At 43.3% G+C, this 23,013-nt stretch overlaps 1 protein-coding gene across 1 annotated transcript in view; it reads right to left on the reverse strand.

Moving 5' to 3' along the window:
• The window catches only part of piwil2 (piwi-like RNA-mediated gene silencing 2), a 39,185-nt gene that overhangs the window by 14,820 nt on the left and 1,352 nt on the right, over positions 1 to 23,013 (reverse strand). The window contains exons 3-18 of the mRNA XM_041901298.2: positions 22,694 to 22,796; positions 16,628 to 16,742; positions 15,907 to 16,137; positions 15,386 to 15,496; positions 15,135 to 15,252; positions 14,746 to 14,870; positions 11,883 to 11,963; positions 11,661 to 11,774; positions 10,743 to 10,931; positions 10,415 to 10,499; positions 9,998 to 10,090; positions 9,565 to 9,705; positions 2,794 to 2,907; positions 2,329 to 2,517; positions 1,825 to 1,926; positions 800 to 916 (exon numbers count right to left, since the gene is read on the reverse strand). Coding sequence (XP_041757232.1) covers positions 800 to 916; positions 1,825 to 1,926; positions 2,329 to 2,517; positions 2,794 to 2,907; positions 9,565 to 9,705; positions 9,998 to 10,090; positions 10,415 to 10,499; positions 10,743 to 10,931; positions 11,661 to 11,774; positions 11,883 to 11,963; positions 14,746 to 14,870; positions 15,135 to 15,252; positions 15,386 to 15,496; positions 15,907 to 16,137; positions 16,628 to 16,742; positions 22,694 to 22,796 — 2,028 coding nt within the window. The remainder of the gene's footprint in view (positions 1 to 799; positions 917 to 1,824; positions 1,927 to 2,328; positions 2,518 to 2,793; positions 2,908 to 9,564; positions 9,706 to 9,997; positions 10,091 to 10,414; positions 10,500 to 10,742; positions 10,932 to 11,660; positions 11,775 to 11,882; positions 11,964 to 14,745; positions 14,871 to 15,134; positions 15,253 to 15,385; positions 15,497 to 15,906; positions 16,138 to 16,627; positions 16,743 to 22,693; positions 22,797 to 23,013) is intronic.

Here is a 23,013-nt window from a genome sequence, read left to right on the forward strand (position 1 = left end):
GAGAAGGTTTTAGGGAAAGCCTTTCCATCTACCAGAAGACGGTTGTCATTACGTTAGCATCATCGATAACGGTTACACAAAGTGGTAGACAAACGCACACACAGACAGGGGCCGTTACCTCTTCAGAAAGTTGAAGGAAAATACAAATCACTGATGCATATTATTCATGTTTTATGATAATCTTGGGCAAATTACATTTAGTTGATTTCCTACTAATAAGTTCAATACATTTTGGAATATTGTTGAATTCTCTGAATTCTGGGATTCCATCCCACGTTCTCCGCAACAAGAATTGTATAGGGCCCTACAACCTGTAGCTGTCTGATGGCAACACATAATCCTGGTCACATCTCTCCTCTGCTCCAGCCTCCCCAAGGGTAAAATGAGGTGCCCCACCTTTACCAGAACTGTGAGTGGCAGGTAAAACATTTTAACAGCTGACTTGACAAAAATAACCAAACCCCTTACCTCTTCAGACTGTGTACTGAAAATGTCATTTTGCAGTATAAACTCTACTTGTTTTATATTATCCCATTGGCATTTGTATGTCACTTTCTTTAACGGTAAATTGGTGTTTATTTTGTACATTACACTATAAAATATGATATTTGTGACTTGTTCTGAAATCCTGATTCTCTCTCTTTATCTTATGCAAAGCTTTAATTCTGACTTGAATGTTTCTCTGGCTCCATCAACCCACTGTCTCCATCTGGTGGACACATAGCATCCCTACACCTAAACTTAGAACACAGTCAACGTCAGCCAAAACCTTACCAGTAGAGAAGAATATAACACTAACCAGAGGGACGTTCACGGTCCACAGCTCTCCCCCCAGTTTGCAGTTCATCTGCAGCAGGATTTTCTGGGCAACGCTCCTCAGCTTTTGGGGTTGGGAGATGGTCCGGATGTTAATGGCCTACAAAGCCAAAGAGATGAACATTTTCATTTTAGATTAACCTTTGCATTAGGCAGCTGATAAACCTTTTGTGTGCTTATCAAAAGCTATACATTGTCTGAACATCTGTTTCCTCAATTTTGGTTCCTTGCCTCTTTCCCTGAACCTTACACCTTCAACATTCACAGATCTTTGCTTTATCTTGGACAGGTTGCAGTTGTAAATGAGAACTTGTTCTCAACTGGTGCAGTTGTGTAAAGTAGGCTTATTTAAGTAAAAATACTTTAAAGTACTACTTAACTATTTTTTATGGGTATCTCGACTTTAATATTTATACAACTTTTGACAAAGTTTGCTTTTACTTCACTACATTCCTGAAGAATGTACTTTTTACTCTATACATTTCCCCTGACACCCAGAAGTACTCGTTACATTTTGAATGCTTAGCAGGACAAGATAATGGTCCAATTCACACACTTATTAAGAGAACATCCCTGGTCAACCCTACTGCATGTGATCTGGCAGACTCACCAAACACACATGCGTCGTTTGTAAATTATACCTGAGTTTTGGAGTGTGCCCCTGGCTATCCATGAATTTAAAAAACAAGAAGATATTGCTGTCTGGTTTTCTCAATATAAGGAACTTGAAATGATTTATACTTTTACTTTGACACTTCAGTATATTTAAAACAAAATAATTTTAGACTTTTACTCAAGTAGTATTTTACTGGGTGACTTTACTTTTACAAAAGTATGACAATTTGGTACTTTTTCTACCACTGCCGAGGTGTAGGCTAAGCAAAATAGTGCTGGCACCTAGCCATATTATTTGAACGTTTACTGTATGTTGTGCGTTTGTTGTGGAGTGGACTATCCTGGCTAAATGAAGATCAATAGTGAATTGTCTGGAGGTGTGGCAGAGTCAACCTGAGAGGGCACGGGACTCTGGACGCAGCACAGCTTCTTGATGGCACTGTAGAGGTCGTCTCTGTTGCCTGTCATGATGCACACTACCAACTGCACGTTGGGCTGAAAAATGGGCCACGATAAAAAAGAGAAAGCTCATTATAATAGATTCATAATTAATAGGATTTATATAGCACTTTTCCACATCAAAGCGCTTTACAACGAAAGGACAAATCTCCTAACGCCCAGCGTTTATGTATTACTGATGTGAATAACTCACACAGCATCATAGAAATAACCACAAAGTTGAGGGACATTAGTGAAACGAATTAACCTCCACATTTTTACTAGTCAAATGTTTGAAGTAGGCTCAAAGGTTTGGGGTGAAACAGAGGTTGGGGAAATGTTCAGAAAAATGTACTCTATTTCTCTTCATGGCCTATACAGCTTCTGTGATTCAATAACAACAATTGTTTGCAAAAAAACTGTTCTAAGGTGCTCAGAGGCGGTAGTGTCATGTCCTACTTCACTAGTGAGCTGGGAGTGGATGCTCTTGACGTAGGTCTCGGTGCGGTCGTCCCTCAGCTCCACGCGGATGGGGCGATCCAGCCTCAGGCCCATGGGTCCGGCCACCTTCCCAAAGCAGGACACTAGCTCCTCGGCCTGCTCGGCACAGCGCCACGGGTAGAAAATGGCCCAGCAGTTCATGGGGATCTGAGAATCAAACAGAACGGGCCAGAGGAGAAGTGTGAGTCTGAAATGTCATTATTCCCTATATAATGCACTATTATTGGCCAGAGCCAGGCTGATTTCTTGTTTCCTCAGTTTCTTTTTCTTCAACTAAATCACGTTTAAGTGGCTGCGTAGAAGACTGAATTTCCTTAAATCAACCCAAAAACAGACTGCAGTACAGACAAAAATTACGGTAAGCTAGTCATTCCCCTGACATCATTAGTGTGCTGTACTTTACCCTTTTACCCTGAGACTCACACAACTGATGGAAGCATCTCTGATAACCTCCCTGGACCAGCTGACATCAGCTCCGGTGACAAAGGACGCTGACTGCAGACAGATGGTCTCCAGGGGCAGAATTCTTCCTGTAGTCTGGATGGAACAACAGTGAAGGATATTCGTACTTTAACTAAATTTGGTACACAAGCTGCAAACATTGTTAAGACTCAACATATGCAAGAACATTCATAGACCACACTGTGGTGCTATAACGGGCACATGCTTATATCTCTTGATCTGTTTGACTCAGTGTGATGAAATATGGCACACATGCTCAGGGATATGAGTCTAGCTAACCCACGCAATCGCAGACACCGCTGGCCCGATTTTGACTAAACTTGCCATAGAGATCCGCCATTTACTAAATTACACTGATTTGCCCAAGGGGGGCGCTGCATCATTTGTGGGGGACGACATGTTTACGGTTGCCTTGTTTTTCTTACTTCTAAGTTGTTTTTCGAAGGCTAAACTCAGCTACAACGTGGCCCCTGGGAGCTGTGCTGGGAGGTTTTCTGCATACAGGACAGGCCCAATAGACCCAACCATAGCATCATAATCATTAACTGTGCATTTAATTTAAACACACGACTGACCTATTGCTGTCCATTTTACCTTCCATGGATTTCACTGACGACGACCCAGCACCTGACCATTTTTAAAGAATGTGTGAGTGAGCATGTTGTATATTATGTCATGAGCTGTGTGGAGCCTCACCACTAGGGTGACGACATTTAAAATACCCAAATGCACAAAAACAGGATGATTTTGCGGGACATTTGCGGGTCAGTGTAGCAGATGGTGTTAAACTATATAGCCTTCCTTTATTTTGTTTCAATCAAAGCACATTCTACCTCGTGGTGCGCGCGGTTGAGTTTTGGCCACATTACATCATTTTTCTAAAATCTCATAAACCAAAAACACCACCTAATTTCTTAACAGTAATGTTATACCAGGGCATAAAATTAATACCTGCCACCTGCCAAATGTGGGTAGGTTTAGGTATTGGCGGATAAGAATGTCTATTTCACCAGCCACGTTCGCGGGTGGTCAATTTGCAGGGCTCTACAGTGAGAGCATTAAATTCGCAAATAAAAATAGTCAAAAGTCAAGTATGAGCACACGTGCGCGTTAGGGTTAGAAAAATGCTGCAGTACCTGTTTTCAAAGTATTTCTGCTCTTTTGTTTCATAGCTGCTAATTGCACAAAGAAATACGAATCCTATATCCCACCACGAGCAGAAACTGCCTGGCATAGGAGATGTGTGCAATGAGTGAAGTGCTGATGGATTCATTTTTGAAGTCAGTCTATTTTACTCAACAGTCTACAAAGTTAGACTTTGTCCTCGTGTTTCTTGGCTATTTACATTGTTTTGTTCACAAGTTCGGTTGTTTTACAATGTTAGTTTGAGTCTACTGCTTCAACTGATAGCGAAGAGACATCCTAGCCAGAACACAAATCTCACACAAACAAACGTGATAGGACTCGAGTGGCCCCGTTACCACGGTAACCTCCAGGCCTTAAAGGGGCAGCTGAAGATTTTTTCTCTGATATTTTGATTATTAAAAGACTCAGGTCACAAAAATTGAAATTGAGCATTATACCACATTACTTCTTACTAATAAACTCAGCAAAAAAAGAAACGTCCCCTTTTCAGGACCCTGTCTTTCAAAGATAATTTGTAAAAATCCAAATAACTTCACAGATCTTCATTGTAAAGGGTTTAAACACTGTTTCCCATGCTTGTTCAATTAACCATAAACAATTAATGAACATGCACCTGTGGAACAGTGGTTAAGACACTAACAGCTTACAGACGGTAGGCAATTAAGGTCACAGTTATGAAAACTTAGGACACTAAAGAGGCCTTTCTACTGACTCTGAAAAACACTAAAAGAAAGATGCCCAGGGTCCCTGCTTATCCGCGTGAACGTGCCGTAGGCATGCTGCAAGGAGGCATGAGGACTGCAGATGTGGCCAGGGCAATAAATTGCAATGTCCGTACTGTGAGACGCCTAAGACAGCGCTACAGGGAGACAGGACGGACAGCTGATCGTCCTCGCAGTGGCAGACCACGTGTAACAACACCTGCACAGGATCGGTACATCCGAACATCACACCTGCGGGACAGGTATAGGATGGCAGCAACAACAACTGCCCGAGTTACACCAGGAACGCACCATCCCTCCATCAGTGCTCAGACTGTCCGCAATAGGCTGAGAGAGGCTGGACTGAGTGCTTGTAGGCCTGTTGTAAGGCAGGTCCTCACCAGACATCACCGGCAACAACGTCGTATCTGGGCACAAACCCACCGTCACTGGACCAGACAGGACTGGCAAAAAGTTATCTTCACTGAGTCGCGGTTTTGTCTCACCAGGGGTGATGGTTGGATTCACGTTTATCGTCGAAGGAATGAGTGTTACACCTGTACTCTGGAGCGGGATCGATTTGGAGGTGGAGGGTCCGTCATGGTCTGGGGCGGTGAGTCACAGCATCATCGGACTGAGCTTGTTGTCATTGCAGGCAATCTCAACGCTGTGCGTTACAGGGAAGACATCCTCCTCCTTCATGTGGTACCCTTCCTGCAGGCTCTTCCTGACATGACCTTCCAGCATGACAATGCCACCAGCCATACTGCTCGTTCTGTGCGTGATTTCCTGCAAGACAGGAATGTCAGTGTTCTGCCATGGCCATGGCCAGCGAAGAGCCCGGATCTCAATCCCATTGAGCACGTCTGGGACCCGTTGGATCGGAGGGTGAGGGCCATTCCCCCCAGAAATGTCCGGGAACTTGCAGGTGCCTTGGTGGAAGAGTGGGGTAACATCTCACAGCAAGAACTGACAAATCTGGTGCATCCGTGAGGAGGAGATGCACTGCAGTACTTAATACAACTGGTGACCACACCAGATACTGACTGTTACTTTTGATTTTGACCCCCCCTTTGTTCAGGGACTTATTCCATTTCTGTTAGTCACATGTCTGTGGAACTTGTTCAGTTTATGGTTGAATCTTGTTATGTTCATACAAATATTTACACGTTAAGTTTGCGGAAAATAAACGCAGTTGACAGTGAGAGAATGTTTCCTTTTTTGCTGAGTTTACATTTCTTGTTTTAGAAATAGTACACAGCATGGTCATCTGTTTGTGTTTTTTTTTTAGTACTTAACTACGAACATTTTTATTTTGCCTGGTAAAAAATCTGAGTGGCTGGTAGATTTGTTTAAATCTACTGTACCTGCCACAGTGGCTGGTAGACCAAAAAGTAAATTTTAGGCCCTGCGTTATACTATGCTATTATATTTGGTTATGTAGAATACTAATTAATCATTATGTGATCTTCCAAGACAATGATTCAGCTTTGATCTAAACTTTACTAACCAAGCACCATTGTGAGAAGTAGCGGAATGTGTCACTACACTTAGCAGTCTGCGCACTGAAGGAGCAATTGAAGTGCACCTACTCTACTCCTTTGCTGCGCAAAATTTGGTGATGCAGAAACGAGAGACCACAAAATCTGGGAATATTTGGCCAAGGAAACCTTTCTGGTTGGTCTCAGGGAATGTAAAACAGGTAGGAAGGAAGAGTTAAAAACGGGATTGAGTGAAGTAGCAGCAAATATGTTGAATGAGCAACTAATGAGTACGAGAGCCTCACAAGTTTGACGTAATTACCATATACCTTTCAGTCTAATATGGATATTTACCTACTTTTGTAGCTCTTCATCAGAAACACGGTTTTTATAAGTAGTTAAGAGGTCTAACTGTCCTCTCCAACTTTAGCCCGAAAGGATTTGAGAAATATAATTGGTTGACGATAGGCCTATGACATTGGCCTACGTCTAGTCATATACACTACATTTACATTTACGTCATTTAGCAGACGCTCTTATCCAGAGCGACTTACAAATTGGTGCATTCACCTTATAGCCAGTGGGATAACCACTTTACAATTATTATTATAATTTTTTATTTTTTTGGGGGGGTGGGGTAAGGGGGGGGTAGAAGGATTACTTTATCCTATCCCAGGTGTTCCTTAAAGAGATAGGATAAAGTAATCCATACCAAAGGTATGTGGACACCTGCTAGTCAAACAGATCATTCCAAAATCATGGGCATTAATATGGAGTTGGTCCCAGCTTTGCTGCTATAACAGCGTCCACTCTTCTGGGAAGGCTTTCCACTAGATGTTGGAACATTGCTGCGGGGACTTGCTTCCATTCAGCCACAAGCTTATTAGTGAGGTCGGGCACTGATGTTGGGCGATTAGGCCTGGCTCTCAGTCGGCGTTCCAATTCATCCCAAAGTGTTAGATGGGGTTGAGGTCAGGGCTCTGTGCAGATCAGTCAAGTTCTTCCACACCAATCTCGAAAAACCATTTCTGTATTGACCTCGCTTTGTGCACTGGGGCATTGTCATGCTGAAACAGGAAAGGGCCTTCCCCAAACAGTTGACACAAAGTTGGAAGCACAGAATCTTCTAATTTTTTTACATTTTTAGTCATTTAGCAGATGCTCTTATCCAGAGCGACTTACATTTAGTGTAAGTCTAGAATGTCATTGCATGCTGTAGCGTTAAGATTTCCCTTCACTGGAACTAAGGGGCCTAGCCCGATCCATGAAAAACAGCCCCAGACCATTATTGCTCCTCCACCAAACTTTACAGTTGGCACTACGCATTCGGGCAGGTATTCGTCAAACCCAGATTCGTCCGTTGGACTGCCAGATAGTGAAGCTTGATTCATCACTCCAGAGAACGCTTTTCCACTGCTCCAGAGTCCAATGGTGGCGAGCTTTACGCCACTCCAGCCGATGCTTGGCATTGCGCATGGTGATCTTACATGCTGACCACACCGTTCGTGTGCATATTGAGTTTGTCCATCCACACCAGACGCAAATCAGGACATGCAGGTTGAAATATCAAAACGAACTCTGAACCAACTATATTAATTTGGGGACAGGTTGAAAAGCATTAAACATTTATGGCAATTTAGCTAGCTAGCTTGATGTTGCTAGCTAATTTGTCCTGGGATATAAACATTGGGTTGTTATTTTACCTGAAATGTACAAGATCCTCTACTCCGACAATTAATCCACAGATAAAAGGGTAAACAGAGTTTGTTTCTAGTAATCTCTCCTCCTTCAGGCTTCTTCTTCTGACTTTATATGGTGGTTGGCAACCAACTTTAAGGTGCATTACCACCACCGACTGGAGTGTGGACCTCAATTCATCTTTTAATCACCCACGTGGGTATATGCTCCTAAAAACCAATGAGGAGATGGGAGAGGCGGGACTTGCAGCACGTCAAGTGTCACAAATAGAACCAAGTTCTATTTTAGCGCCTGGCTACGCAGACGCTCGTTGACACGCGCGAGCAGTGTGGGTGCAATGATTGAATAACATGTATGTGTACATTTATTTTGCAACGCTCTCGCACTCGAGGCGGGCGGTGTGATCAGCATGTTAGGCTTGTGTGCGGCTGCTCGGCCATGGAAACCTATTTCATGAAGCTCCCGACTAACAGTTATTGTGCTGACGTTGCTTCCAGAGGCAGTTTGGAACTCGGTAGTGAGTGTCGCAACTTCAGCACTCGGCGGTCCCGTTCTGTGAGCTTGTGTGGCCTACCACTTGCGGCTGAGCAGTTGTTGCTACTAGATGTTTCCACCTCACAATAACAGCACTTACAGTTGACCGGGGCAGCTCTAGTAGTGCAGAAATTTGACGAACTGACTTGTTGGAAAGGTTGCATCCTATGACGGTGCCACGTTGAAAGTCACAGCTCTTCAGTAAGCCATTCTACTGCCAATGTTTGGAGATTGCACGGCTGTGTGCTCAATTTTATACACCTGTCAGCAATGGGTGTAGCTGAAATAGCCGAAATCACAAATTTGAAGGGGTGTCCACATACTTTTGTATATATAGTGCATGTTTTCATAAGCGCAACATGACTGCAAGAGTCAGGTCGGAATGTCTGACTGAAATACGGGACAAATTAACATTTTTTTCTAAATTTGTTGTTATTGAATTTGTTGATAAAATACGGGACATGATTGTTTGGTAGCCGGACAAAGGGCCAAAATGTGGGACTGTCCCGCATAATCCGGGGCATGTGGTCACCCTAATCACCACTATGGCTTTGGCAGTATACCATATATACCGTATACTGGGGTATTTTGAAATAGCGCCAAATAAATTATCTCCAGCTCAGGGCTCCAGCTATGCATTTGGTTTGCTAACTTGCTAGATGCCAGATCAAGCTTCTTGGTTACAGCAGAGACAACTAATCCCCTCCTGGATCAAGATCCCTGATGACTTAATTCAGGGCGGCAGGTAGCTTAGTGGTTAAGAGCGTTGTGCCAGTAACCGAAAGGTCGCTGGTTCTAATCCCCGAGCCGACTAGGTGAAAAATCTGTCTGTGCCCTTGAGCAAGGCACTTAACCCTAGTTGCTCCTGTAAGTCGCTCTGGATAAGAGCGTCTGCTAAATGACTATAATGTAAATGTAAAATGTATTTGTGCTGTTTTTCTTATTTTTTTGTAAAGAAATAGCACCCCTTGTGTACATTGCCGGTAATACCGAATACCCCGGTATGGTACAGGAACGGTATGAAGGTATGAAAATCTGGATATAGCCCCACCCTACTCACCACCAGATAAATAAATGTTAATTTTGTCTTTCTATGTGCGACTTTAGCTATACATCTAATTTGTCACTGAGATAAATGAAATGTACTGTTTGATTGTGCAGTGTATGCTCACCACCAGGATGTCTTGGCTGATCTCCAGGCCCCAGCGTGCCAGCTCCGTCTGGGCCTCTGGGTTGGTGTTGATGTTCTTCAGGAGCTGCTTCAGGGAGTGAGTGTGCTGCTCACTACTTACATTGATGTGCATCGTCAGGTCCTGGGATGGTAAAACCGGCACTTTCAGATTCTATACAGTACTATACCCATAGAAATAGATTTACTCTATGACTTTCCCCCCCAGTTACTATGTGACGTGTCTGGGTACATATAGTATTTGCCCCCCCCCCCCCTATTCAATTGATTTCATTTCTTTGAAATAAAACAAATTGGCTGGTTACTATTGTTATCAAATGCTGCCTTATCAAAACAACTGTGTTGCCTTCATGTACTGTGGATGTCATAGAACACTCCCCAGGGAGGAGAATGCATTGCCGACACAATGATTTTACCTTCATGGCGCGGAAGTCCTTTCTCATTTTGTCAGGGATTCCAGTCATGAAGGAGAGCTCAGGCAGAAGCAGGATCTCGCCAGTTATGACTTGCTGTAAGACAAAAACATACAATTAAATATAATGTATATTGTATCTTTATGGAGAAAATGTATCCAACTCAATAAAAACTCAAAGGACTATCTTATAAAGCATGTGTGATAGTAGAACAGATGTTGAAATTAATCTCAATACTGACTCAAGCCACAAGGTGTCATTCTGTTCCAAGGATACAGACAAGTATTTTGTTTCAGGGTAGTTGGGTGTGTGAGGAAAGACAACATCCTATTTTGAGATGAATATGGAATAAATAAGTACAAAAAGTTAACTATGTCAAGATAAAGCTACATTTCATGATATCCTTAGAAATAGTTTTACCTTTCCCCCAGGCTTGGACCTCTCTTTGGGTCGATGGATAAGCATTGGTTGGTCCATCTCTTTTATGGTGATGCCGTAGTTTTTGCTGTTCAGATTACAGGAAAAAAGTAAAAATACACACAAGTGTTTCCCCTATATTCACACAGCTGCTAAATTGTTGCCACCACTACAAAAAAATATGTAATTTTCTTTATATATACACATTTCTGCAGAGGCGCTTTTAAATGGATAGTTGTTGGCTCAATGACTGGAAGTCTATGGGAACAGCTAGCATGCTATTGCGCTAACGCTAGTAGAACTCTGCATAATGGATGCCACATAGCCTTACCTGTAGTACTCAACGAAAGTGGTCGTGGAGCCATTGGCCATGGTGAAGGTGTCTTTGGGGGACTTGCCCCACTCAATGTCGTCGATGCGGTAGGTGCGGTTGTTGTATCGGGTGATGACAATGCTGCCGATCAGCTCTTTGGTGCACTCATCCTGGAAGCTCTCCCTGCTTTGCTGGTAGATCACGTTCCTGGAAGGCAGAGGGGTCAAAAAGTCAAAGGTCACCAATCAGGGCCCCGCAAATCACCCCAATTTGGACTGAAAATCACCCCATTTATGGCCTGCATGTCAGCCCATTTATAACCTCCAAGTAAAAAAAAAAAAAAAAAGACAAAAAACAAGGGAATAACACTCGCACTTGTCTTTTTATACTAGCACTGACTTTGCTGATAACTACTTTGAGGAAAAATGTACTTACTATAATATGTGGTTGTCTCACCTAGCTATCTTAAGATGAATGCACTAACTAAGTCGCTCTGGAAAAGAGCGTCTACTAAATGACTAAAATGTAAACCCATTTCTTCCTTGCATGTGACCCTTTAGTGCCCTAGCCTAGACATAACCCCTCAGTCTCAAGTCCCTGAGGTAGTTTTAAAGTGGTTGAGACATACTGTGTCCAAATCTCTATGAGCAGGCAGATTCAAGCTTATTGATGTGTGTTGAAATATACATGGTGTATCAATGAATATGCTATTTGTAAATAGGTCTATGACCAGGGGTAAAAATATGGCCTGTTTAAATTTTTATGAACTCATCACGTACTGCAGACAGTGCATCATGTGGACATACACACCATGTGAACAAATAGCTGGCAAGAGAAGAGATTTATCATGCATATTTTAGAGTATCACACAAGTTAGTCAGTGATGTAATGTAACCATGGTTCTAAGTGTTGTAAGGTGCACTGAAATGATCTCACATGCAGTCGAGGACAGAGTCATTTCGCAGCACTTTGTGGGACACATCCACCTGGAGGTACAGGCCTCCGTCAGTGTGCTTTATGCACGTCGAGTAACCTGGCCACACCTGCAGCCTAGGTTAACAGAAGACAGAAACCAAGCGGCTTGAGTCAGCTGCTATTATCATTGAGATTTCAGTTGGAGTATAATTTCTCGATCTGAGGGCAAATCTAATTACTTACCGATGTTTCCCAAGTATGACTGCGCTTTTTGGATCGTAATGATTCCGCCCCACAAGCTTCAGTCCCAGGATCTTCATTACCCTTGACAACACACAGGGGGAGAACATTAATGTCTCATTGCACCAGACAAAGTTCACGTTTGGTGTAGCCTTTTTTTTGGGGGGGGGGTTACATATTTGTATACTAAACAAAAATATAAAACGCAACATGCAAAGATTTTGTGACTTACAGTTCATATAAGGAAGTCAGTCAATTGAAATAAATAAATTAGGCCCTATTCTATGGATTTCACATGACTGGGAATAAAGAGATATGCATATTTTGATCACATATACACTGCATGGCCAAAAGGATGTGGACACCCCTTCATATTAGTGGATTCGGCTATTTCAGCCACACCCGTTGCTGGCAGGTGCATAAAATCGAGCACATAGCCATGCAATCTCCATAGACAACAATTGGCAGTAGAATGGCCTTACTGAGGAGCTCACTGACTTTCAACGTGGCACCGTCATAGGATGCCACCTTTCCAACAAGTCAGTTCGTCAAATTTCAGCCCTGCTAGAGCTGCCCCGGTCAACTGTAAGTGCTGTTATTGTGAAGAGTAAACATCTAGGAGCAACAACGGCTCAGCCGAGAAGTGGTAGGCCACACAAGTTCAGAGAACAGGACCGCAGAGTGCTGAAGCACGTAAAAAACATCTGTCCTCGGTTGCAACACTCACTACCGAGTTCCAAACTGCCTCTGGAAGCAACGTCAGCACAAGAACTGTTCCGTCGGGAGCTTCATGAAATGGGTTTCCATGGCCGAGCAGCCGCACACAAGCCAAATATCACCGTGCGCAATGCCAAGCGTCGGCTGGAGTGGTGTAAAGCTCGCAGCCATTGGACTCTGGAGCAGTGGAAACGTGTTCTCTGGAGTGATGAATCACGCTTCACCATCTGGCAGTTCGACGGACGAATCTGGGTTTGGCGGATGCCAGGAGAATGCTACCTGCCCGAATGCGTAGTGTCAACTGTAAAGTTTGATGGAGGAATAATGGTCTGGGACTGTTTTTCATGGTTCGGGCTAGTCCCCTTAGTTCCAGTGAAGGGAAATCTTAACGCTACAGCATACAAACATTCTAGACAATTCTGTGGTTCCAACCTTGTGGCAACAGTTTGGGGAAGGCCCTTTCCTGTTTCAGCATGACAATGCCCCCGTGCACAAAGCGAGGTCCATACAGAAATGGTTTGTCGAGATCGGTGTGAAAGAACTTGACTGGCCTGCACAGAGCCCTGACCTCTACCTTATCGAACACCTTTGGGATGAACGCCGACTGCTAGCCAGGCCTAATTGCCCAACATCAGTGCCGACCTCACGAATGCTTGTGGCTGACTCGAAACAAGTCCCTATGTTCCAACATCTAGTGGAAAGCCTTCCCAGAAGAGTGGAGGCTGTTATAGCAGCAAAGGGGGGGGACCAGCTCCATATTAATGCCCATGATTTTGGAATGAGACGTTCGACGAGCAGGTGTCCACATACCTTTGGCTATGTAGTGTACCTTAAAAAAAAGGTAGGGCCGTGAATCAGAAAACCAGTCAGTATCTGGTGTGACCACCATTTGCCTCATGCAGCGCAACACAATGATCAGGCTGTTGATTGTGGCCTGTGGAATGTTGTCCCACTCCTTTTCAACTGCTGTGTGAAGTTGCTGGATATTGGCAGGAACTGGAACACGCTGTTGTACACGTCGATCCAGAGCATCACAAACATGCTCAATGGGTGACATGTCTGGTGAGTATGCAGGCCATGGAAGAACTGGGACATTTCCAGCTTCCAAGAATTGTGTACAGATCCTTGCGACACGGGGCTGTGCATTATCATGCTGAAACATGAGGTGATGGCGGGAGATGAATGGCACGACAATGGGCCTCAGGACTTTGTCACGGTATCTCTGTGCATTCAAATTGCCATCAATAAAATGCAATGGTGTTCGTTGTCCGTAGCTTATGCCTACCCATACCATAACCCCACTGCCACCATGGAGCAATCTGTTCACAACGTTGGCATCAGCAAACCGCTCGCCCACACAACGCATTACAAGTGGTCTGCGGTTGTGAGGCCGGTTGGACATACTGCCAAATTCTCTAAAACGATGTTGGAGGCAGCTTCTGGTAGAGAAATGAACATTACATTATCTGGCAACAGCTCTGGTGGACATTCCTGCAGTCAGCATGCCAATTGCACGCTCCCTCAAAACTTGAGACATCTGCGGCATTGTGTTGTGATAAAAACTGCACATTTTAGAGTGGCCTTTGTCTCCAGCACAAGGTGCACCTGTGTAATGATCATGCTGTTTAATTAGCTTTACATGTTGCGTTTATGTTTTTGTTCAGTGTATAATTCGCTACTTCAGTGAAAAAGCTTCAGGATTTAGAGGGAAATTGAATGTTTTAAAAGAAGTCTAGTTTTGTGTGTAAAACAACTGAAGCCCATCAAAGCATGTTTTTACATGAAGCCATCAAGCAAGCACAATAGATTAGAAGAGATTAGCTACTGACTGACAATATGGCTGCACTAAGGCCAGCTTCCCACAGAGAACTTCCCTCATAGGTAGACCACAGGCCTTTTGTTGAAAAACACCCCCAATTTCTCCTAATTTAAAGTGAAGGGGTCAATTAGTGGTAGACAATTAGCGGTTCATATTGCAGCACCAGGGTGTATTTATTAGATTGAAAATGGAAGCCACCAGACTGAAACAGGGAGGGACTACCTGAACTTGTCCAATAAGAAACATTGTTTTCCATTGTAAAATATTTTGCTACGGTGTGCCCTAATGATGGCTAAGTTTTGCCCTAATGAATACGGACGGCTCTGTTACCTTCTCAGCACCACGTTGTAGAAGGGGATGCACAGGTCAGAGTTGGGTGGCAGGATCTTAGTCATCTGGACCTTGATGTCAACCTCCTGGTTGTCAGTTCGTCTCTCACTCTTCAGGTGAACCACCTGTATGGAGGAAAGATTAGACCACAACAGGGGGCACAGAGGAGAAGATGGCTAAAGACAGGAGTGTAGCTGCACTATGTGCCACATCGGTATTGAGCGTTAACGTTGGGTCTAGTTGAGTGAAAATACACAGTTACTATAACTCTACACTCATCAATTCTGTAAGCAGCTATTCCCATATTGTGTATTTACAAGTATAAGCCAATTATTTGCACATAACTAATACACATCTACAGTCACAGACATCAGAGAAAAGTGACCTACCTCTTCCATTTTCACAGGGAGGTAGAGAATTGAGCCGTCAAACGCAACAACCTCCCCAGTGGTGGGGCGATGGTCCTTCATCATGCCAAATCGCATACCCATCGACTCCACATTGGGACTGAAAAGTGGGACAAAATGTAATAAGTTACTCCTCTTCAACAGACCAAATTATATTTCCAGAGTAGATATTTTACCCAGGAATGCTGCGTAAAATATGAATGTAACACTTTTTTCCTAATACATGTACCTACATGAAAGTGACATGGTACTGATAGACTGCCTCGTTCCTGCAGCGAATGGTGATGTGGTTCGAGCCTATGGCCAATGGTGTTCCTTTGGTACCAGTCTTGTGCAATGTTTCACTGCAAAGGGAGAGGAAATAACCTTTCAATGACTAGGCCTAACAATAGTTAGTCATAAAACACAATTCATAATTGACATAAATTAATTTCTGCCTCATTTGACTGCCTTCAACAACAGTAACATTTAAAGCAACATCATTTACTTCATGGGGGGGCAGGTAGCTTAGTGGTTAAGAGCGTTGTGCCAGTAACCGAAAGGTCGCTGGTTCTAATCCCCGAGCCGACTAGGTGAAAAATCTGTCGATGTGCCCTTGAGCAAGGCACTTAACCCTAATTGCTCCTGTAAGTCTCTCTGGATAAGAGCGTCTGCTAAATGACCAATTATAATTATATAATTATTATTATAATTTATAATAATAGACGGTTTCATAACATGGTTTCACAAATAATGGTACTTGGATGGTACTTACCAGGTGGCCTCCATCTTAATTTTTCCCTTGGTTGGAGAGCTACCTGGAGTCATGTGGGCCTCGTTGGGTGGGGCTGGAGGGGGAAGAGGGGCATCGGGGGAGACAGGATGGGAAGGGATAGGGCAAGGAGGGAGAGCAGGGGGCACAGTGGGCCCCCTTCCAGTACCCAAGAGGGGCATCGATGCTTGCCCCACTCCTACCATCTGAGATGGTACACCTCGGCCAAGGAAGCTGCAGACAGAGAGACACATTACAAGTTCTTAGTAAAAAAAATACACGTAATTCCCAACTATAAGTGTGTGTTAAATAATATGTAGAGAAAAAAAAGGCAATTTGCTATTCAACATTAATAATAAGTTCTGTTATCGAATCAATCTTACTGCTTATCCATTTTTCAAAAGAAAAAAGTATATATTTTTATTATCTGGCCTAGTTGTCTTTGAATGATCATGAACGAACTGTGACAATGACAGTCACATGCACACCAAAAAGTCTGATTACCTCCACATTAACAATGGATAATTCAATAATAATTTGAAATGAGATGGGCATATAATGAGGAGAATGGAGATATGCGAGAGGTACCTGTGTATGTGCACAGCATGAACAACGCATTCTAGAAGCATTACTGCCAGGTCCCTAAGGACCTTAGTAACATGGAGGAATTGGCCTGCTTTAGCCACAGGTTAAGCCGCAGGGTTTGAACTCATCACCTCCTCACCTGCTACCTTGGCCCATCATGTCCTCAGGGAATCCGTCTCCACTCGGGCCGGCGACTGCCACCGCTCCAACAGGGGCTGTCTGTGGTTTGAGCTCTGCTCCAAAAGCACCCCTCCCTGCACCAAACACCAGTGAAAAACACACCAGGGGATTTAGTGGATTCATCCATCTCCTCCATCCTGAGGACTCAGTTGGAGCTTAAGGAAATCAAGCAAGCTCACTAAATATTTTAAAGCTAAAATTACTATTTGATTCGGTCACGGAGTGCCTAGAACTTAGAGGCTACAGGGGCTTGCGAAACTATTCCCCCCCCCACCGTGGCATGTTTCCTATTTTGTTGCCTTACAACCTGGAATTAAAATGGATTTTTTTGGGGGTTTAATTTACACAACATGCCTACCACTTTGAAGATGCAAAATATTTTTTCTTGTGAAACAAACAAGAAATAAGACAAAAAAAAACAGAAAACTTGAGCGTGCATAACTATTCACCCCCCCAAAGTCAATACTTTGTAGAGCCACCTTTTGCAGCAATTACAGCTGCAAGTCTCTTGGGGTATGTCTCTATAAGCTTGGCACATCTAGCAACTGGGATTTTTGCCCATTCTTCAAGGCAAAAGTGCTCCAGCTCCTTCAATTTGGATGAGTTCCGCTGCTGTACAGCAATCTTTAAGTCATACCACAGACTCTCAACTGGATTGAGGTCTGGGCTTTGACTAGGCCATTCCAAGACATTTAAATGTTTCCCCTTAAACCACTCGAGTGTTGCTTTAGCAGTATGCTTAGGGTCATTGTCCTGCTGGAAGGTGAACCTCCGTCCCAGTCTCAAATCTCTGTTTCCCTCAAGAATTTCCCTGTATTTAGCGCCATCCATCATTCCTTCAATTCTGACCAGTTTCCCAGTCCCTGACGATAAAAAACATCCCCACAGCATGACGCTGCCACCACCATGCTTCACTGTGGGGATGGTGTTCTCGGGGTGATGAGAGGTGTTGGGTTTGCGCCAAACATAGCGTTTTCCTTGATGGCCAAAAAGCTCAATTTTAGTCTCATCTGACCAGAGTACCTTCTTCCATATGTTTGTGGAGTCTCCCACATGCCTTTTGGCAAACACCAAACGTGTTTGCTTATTTATTTCTTTAAGCAATGGCTTTTTTCTGGCCACTCTTCCGTAAAGCCCAGCTCTGTGGAGTATACGGCTGAAAGTGGTCCTTTGCAGCTCCTTCAGGGTTATCTTTGGTCTCTTTGTTGCCTCTCTGATTAATGCCCTCCTTGCCTGGTCCGTGAGTTTTGGTGGGCGGCCCTCTCTTGGCAGGTTTGTTGTGGTGCCATATTCTTTCAATTTTTTAATAATGGATCTCCGTGGGATGTTCAACGTTTTTGATATTTTTTTATAACCCAACCTTGATCTGTACTTCTCCACAACTTTGTCCCTGACCTGTTTGGAGAGCTCCTTGGTCTTCATGGTGCCGCTTGCTTGGTGGTGCACCTTGCTTAATGGTGTTGCAGACTCTGGGGCCTTTCAGAACAGGTGTACATATACTGAGATCATGTGACAGATCATGTGACACTTAGATTGCACACAGGTGGACTTTTTAAAACTAATTATGTGACTTCTGAAGGTAATTGGTTGCACCAGATCTTATTTAGGAGTTTCATAGCAAAGGGGGTGAATACATATGTACGCACCACTTTTTCGTTATTAATTTTTTTGCATTTTTTCATTTCACTTCACCAATTTGGACTATTTTGTTTATGTCCATTACATTAAATAAAAATCAATTTAAATTACAGGTTGTAATGCAACAAAATAGGAAAAACGCCAAGGGGGATGAATACTTTTGCAAGGCACTGTATGTTGGATAAGGCAAATCTATTTATTGCGTACCAAAAATGGTTTAGCTTTAGTGCATCAGAGTTTATGTTTTTGCGCATTATTCCTAATTCCTATTTTATTAGTGTTTATGTCCTCTTGTTCTCATGTTGTCTTTTTTGTCTTGTCTCCTGTGCTGTGTGCACCTTCCCATTTACACCAGAGATCTGTAGATAATGATGAGATGCACATGTCGCCACCCTAACAATGGGAGTGGTTGTCCTTAAGGCGGGAAGGCAGGCATAAAGGTTAGGTCCAAAATAAGCCAATAGAAACGCAAAATCATGGGCATCAATATGGAGTTGGTCCCCCCTTTGCTTCTATAACAGCCTCCACTCTACTGGGAAGGCTTTCCACTAGATGTTGGAACATTGCTGCGGGGACTTGCTTCCATTCAGCCACAAGAGCATTAGTGAGGTTGGGCACTGATGTTGGGCGATTAGGCCTAGCTCGCAGTCGGCGTTGTAATTAATCCCAAAAAGTATTCATTGTATGCTGTAGCATTAAGATTTCCCTTCAGTGGAACTAAGGGGCCTAGCCCGAATCATGAAAAACAGCCCCAGACTATTATTCCTCCTCCACCAAACTTTACAGTTGGCACTATGCATTCGGGCAGGTAGCGTTCTCCTGGCATCCGCCAAACTCTGATTTGTCCGTCAGACTGCCAGATGGTGAAGTATGATTCATCACTCCAGAGAACGCGTTTCCACTGCTCCAGAGTCCAATGACGGCGAGCTTTACACCACTCATGCATTACGCATGTTGATCTTAGGCTTGTGTGCGGCTGCTCGGCCATGGAAACCCATTTCATGAAGCTCCCGACAAACAGTTATTGTGCTGACGTTGCTTCCAGAAACAGTTTGGAAATCGGTAGTGAATGTTGCAACCGAGGACAGACGATTTTTACGTGCTTCAGCACTCAGCGGTCCCGTTCTGTGATCTTGTGTGGCCTACCACTTGACGGCTGAGCCATTGTTGCTCCTAGACGTTTCCACTTCACAATAACAGCACTTACATGCTGACCAAAATAAATGTACACATACATCTTATTCAATCATTTCATCCCAACGAGCGTCTGCGTAGCCAGGCGCTAAAATAGAACTTGGTTCTATTTTTGACGCTTGACACGCTGCAAGTTCCACCTCTCCCATCTCCTCATTGGTTTTTAGGAGCATATACCCACGTGGGTGATTGAAAGATGAACTGAGGTCCACACTCCAGTCCAGTTGGTTGTGTTAATGCGCCTTAAAGTTGGTTGCCAACAGCCATATAAAGTCCAAAGAAGAAGACTGAAAGAGGAGAGATTATTAGAAACTACCTGGGTTTACCCTTTTATCTGTGGATTAATTGTCAGAGTAGAGGACCTTGTGCATTTCAGGTAAAATAACAACCCAATGTTTATATCCCAGGACAAATTAGCTAGCAACAGCAAGCTAGCTAGCTAAATGGCCATGAATGTTTCATGCGTTTCGACCTGTCCCCAAATTAATATTGTTGGTTCAGAGTTCGTTTGGATATGTCAACCTGCGTGTCCTGACCGCGTCTGGTGTGGATGGAAGAAATCAACATGTGTGCGTGCCCGTTCTAGACAGCATGTTACAGAACAGGTGTATATATATATAAATGTGACAAACTGACTTGTTGGAAAGGTGGAATCCTATGACGGTGCCACGTTGAAAGTCACTGAGCTCTTCAGTAAGGCCATTCTACTGCCAATATTTTTCTATGGAGATTATATGGCTGTGTGCTCGATTGTATACGCCTGTCAGCAACAAGTGTGGCTGAAATCGCCAAATCCACCAATTTGAAGGGGTGTCCACATACTTTTGTATATATAGTGTATTTTTCCTGAATTCAGATTATTGCTGACTGTTTAAAAGGCAGTGTATTTGACCTTTAATTGTGCAACAACGCTTATTTAGAGAAAACATTTTTAAAACTCTCTCTCGTGAATCGCTCATAAGTTTGAAAAAAAAATGTGCGATATGATTTTTAGGCCATATTGCCCAGCCCTAATCAGAGTGCATCAATATGATTGATTTCCAATCTTCTACTTTATTAAATGTAAAGGCTAACCATTACTCTTAACCCATGCCATTTGAGCTTGAGGGTAAAACTTGATATCTTCCCAGTTAGTTTGATCCAGTATGCCTTAATCTCTAGGCCGTGTCCCAAATGGCAACCTATTCCCTACGTAGTGCACTACTTTTGATCTGCCCCCATACTATGGGCCCTGGTCAAAAGTAGTGCACTACATAGGGAATGGGGTGCCATTTGTAATACAAACCTGAGCTGTGTTCGAATACTCATACTAACTGCACTAACTGTACTATTTGTGACGTGAATTGAGTATATAGTATGCTTATTGGTCATAGTATGGATATAGTATGCCAAAAGTTCCCGGATGTCGTACTAAATTTGCCAAAATATGAAGTATACAAGCAGTGGACCCTATTTCTGTGCTTTTAGGGCCCATAATGCAATACTTCAGAAAATGGGCGTGGCTTCATAACATTTTCAGATTTGAAGAAACTGGCGGAAAATATGCAGCCGAAGTCTGACTGGAGCAGATACAAATTCATTGCTTTAACTAATTATGACAAATGTTAAGAAAATGTTGAGCAATGTAATAAAGTAATGACTTTTCAACTAAGTTACATTACGTTGGCTGACAATTTGTTAGCTACGCTGTCCTTACAAACTGCATTGCATTACAGCAGTATGTTAGCTAGTTACCTAGTTACCTAACGTTAGTTGGCTACTAATACATCGAACTTGCCAGACAGTATATTAACTATCTGCTATCTAACTAACTACCCAACGTTTATTGACTTGATTATTCACAATCTTAGCTAAGTGGTATAGTCGTTGTGTGTTTCAATGGACATTGTTAATTCTGGCTATCTACTCCAATTTCATAGCACGCTCGTCTGAGTGTGCCAGAGCACAGAATAACTGATGAATTTACGAACGCTCAACACCCGTTGAATATTGCCGGTGTCAGTAAATGTCGGCCAAAAAAAGCATAATTAAATTGTTGCCAGCAGCACAGTGTGGGGATCTATTTTCTTATAACTAGATGTGATGCCTAGCTTAGAAAGAATACATTAATGATTAAACATAATAGGTTTGTGCTGTACTGATATAGATTGGTCAACATAGCAAGCTGTGATTTTTGTGAGGAACTATTAGGGGGTAGGCCGAGACAGACTTGTGTCTCACATACACACACTGCCTCTTTGTTAGACCGCTCAAGGACATGTGTTCTGCTACAAAGATGTCTGAGGTTGCTGAATCGGGACAAGTTGTGGAGATAACAATTAATGCCTGGCAACAGTGAAGCACCAAGGGGCTGGGACCAGCCTGTGCGCCAACGATAGGCTGAGTAAGTCTAAACCACGCTCAGTCTCTACTCTGATAGGCCAGCAGGGAGCGGGAAATATCTCTGTCAAGAGTATTTAAAGAAGAACTTATAACAATGGACCAGTTCTCTGTCTGCCCTGCGTGGTATTTCAGTGGACCCGTATATACGAACATCATATTTACCATTGAAGTGTTTTGCATTAATTAAAATACTAGTCTATTTTAGAAGACGTGTTGACCTCTTTTGTTCCAATACCAGATTTGAATTGACGCAACTTAACAACAGTTACAGTCACCAACACTCTGGAAAACATGAAAACAGCCTAACCAGCTCTGCTAGGGCGAGTAAAATGGTCAGTGAGGTGTTCTCTCATTTGTGTCGAAGTAGCTAGCCAACGTTAGCTTGGGTGCTTGACTGCCGTTGAACACTCGGATCAACCCTACTCCTCCGCCAAAGCGTCCAGTGTGCGCTCTGAACGCTCTGAATTTACTAACGGACAATCTGACAACGCTCTGGATCTACGAACGCCCAGAGCGCACTCTGACACTCCAGATTGAATTTACGAACACACCCGAAATCGTAAAATGTCTAGCTAGTCATTTGTTATGCTAACAAGCTAGCAAGAGGTTCCATATCAACAGCATCAACTTCCGGTAGACAGGCGAAGCGCTCGTACGCTCAACTGAAACAATACCGTTTGTTTACAGTATACTAAAATGAACTAATAGTATATAGTATGTAGTATATACTCATTAAGTATGTAGTATACAGTATGTTAGTATGGGGTATTCGAACACAGCTCTAGTGTTTCATAAACTCAAGATTACTCACCCACTGGCGGCGCTCCCCTGCCCCAGGTCTTTGAGGGCTCGATCCCCAAGCCTCTGAACATGGACACCAGCGACGACCCCTGGCCTTGGGTGGGCATGTCCACCTGCCAATTACAATATCTTTACAAGAGCTATAAGAGAAAAAAAAACTTAGCTCAGATGGTATTTAAAAAATCTCTAATACTTCATCTGCCCTTGATTGAGCTTGCCTGGTGCAATGGAACTAATAGAATAGTCCCATAAATGGAAACCACCTTGAACCCTGGTCTTGGTAGAAGTTAGGAGAAAGACTTTACTAACCCCAAGGAACACAACACAAAC

Source organism: Coregonus clupeaformis, chromosome 16 (assembly GCF_020615455.1).
Source record: "Coregonus clupeaformis isolate EN_2021a chromosome 16, ASM2061545v1, whole genome shotgun sequence".
Lineage (NCBI taxonomy): Eukaryota > Metazoa > Chordata > Actinopteri > Salmoniformes > Salmonidae > Coregonus > Coregonus clupeaformis.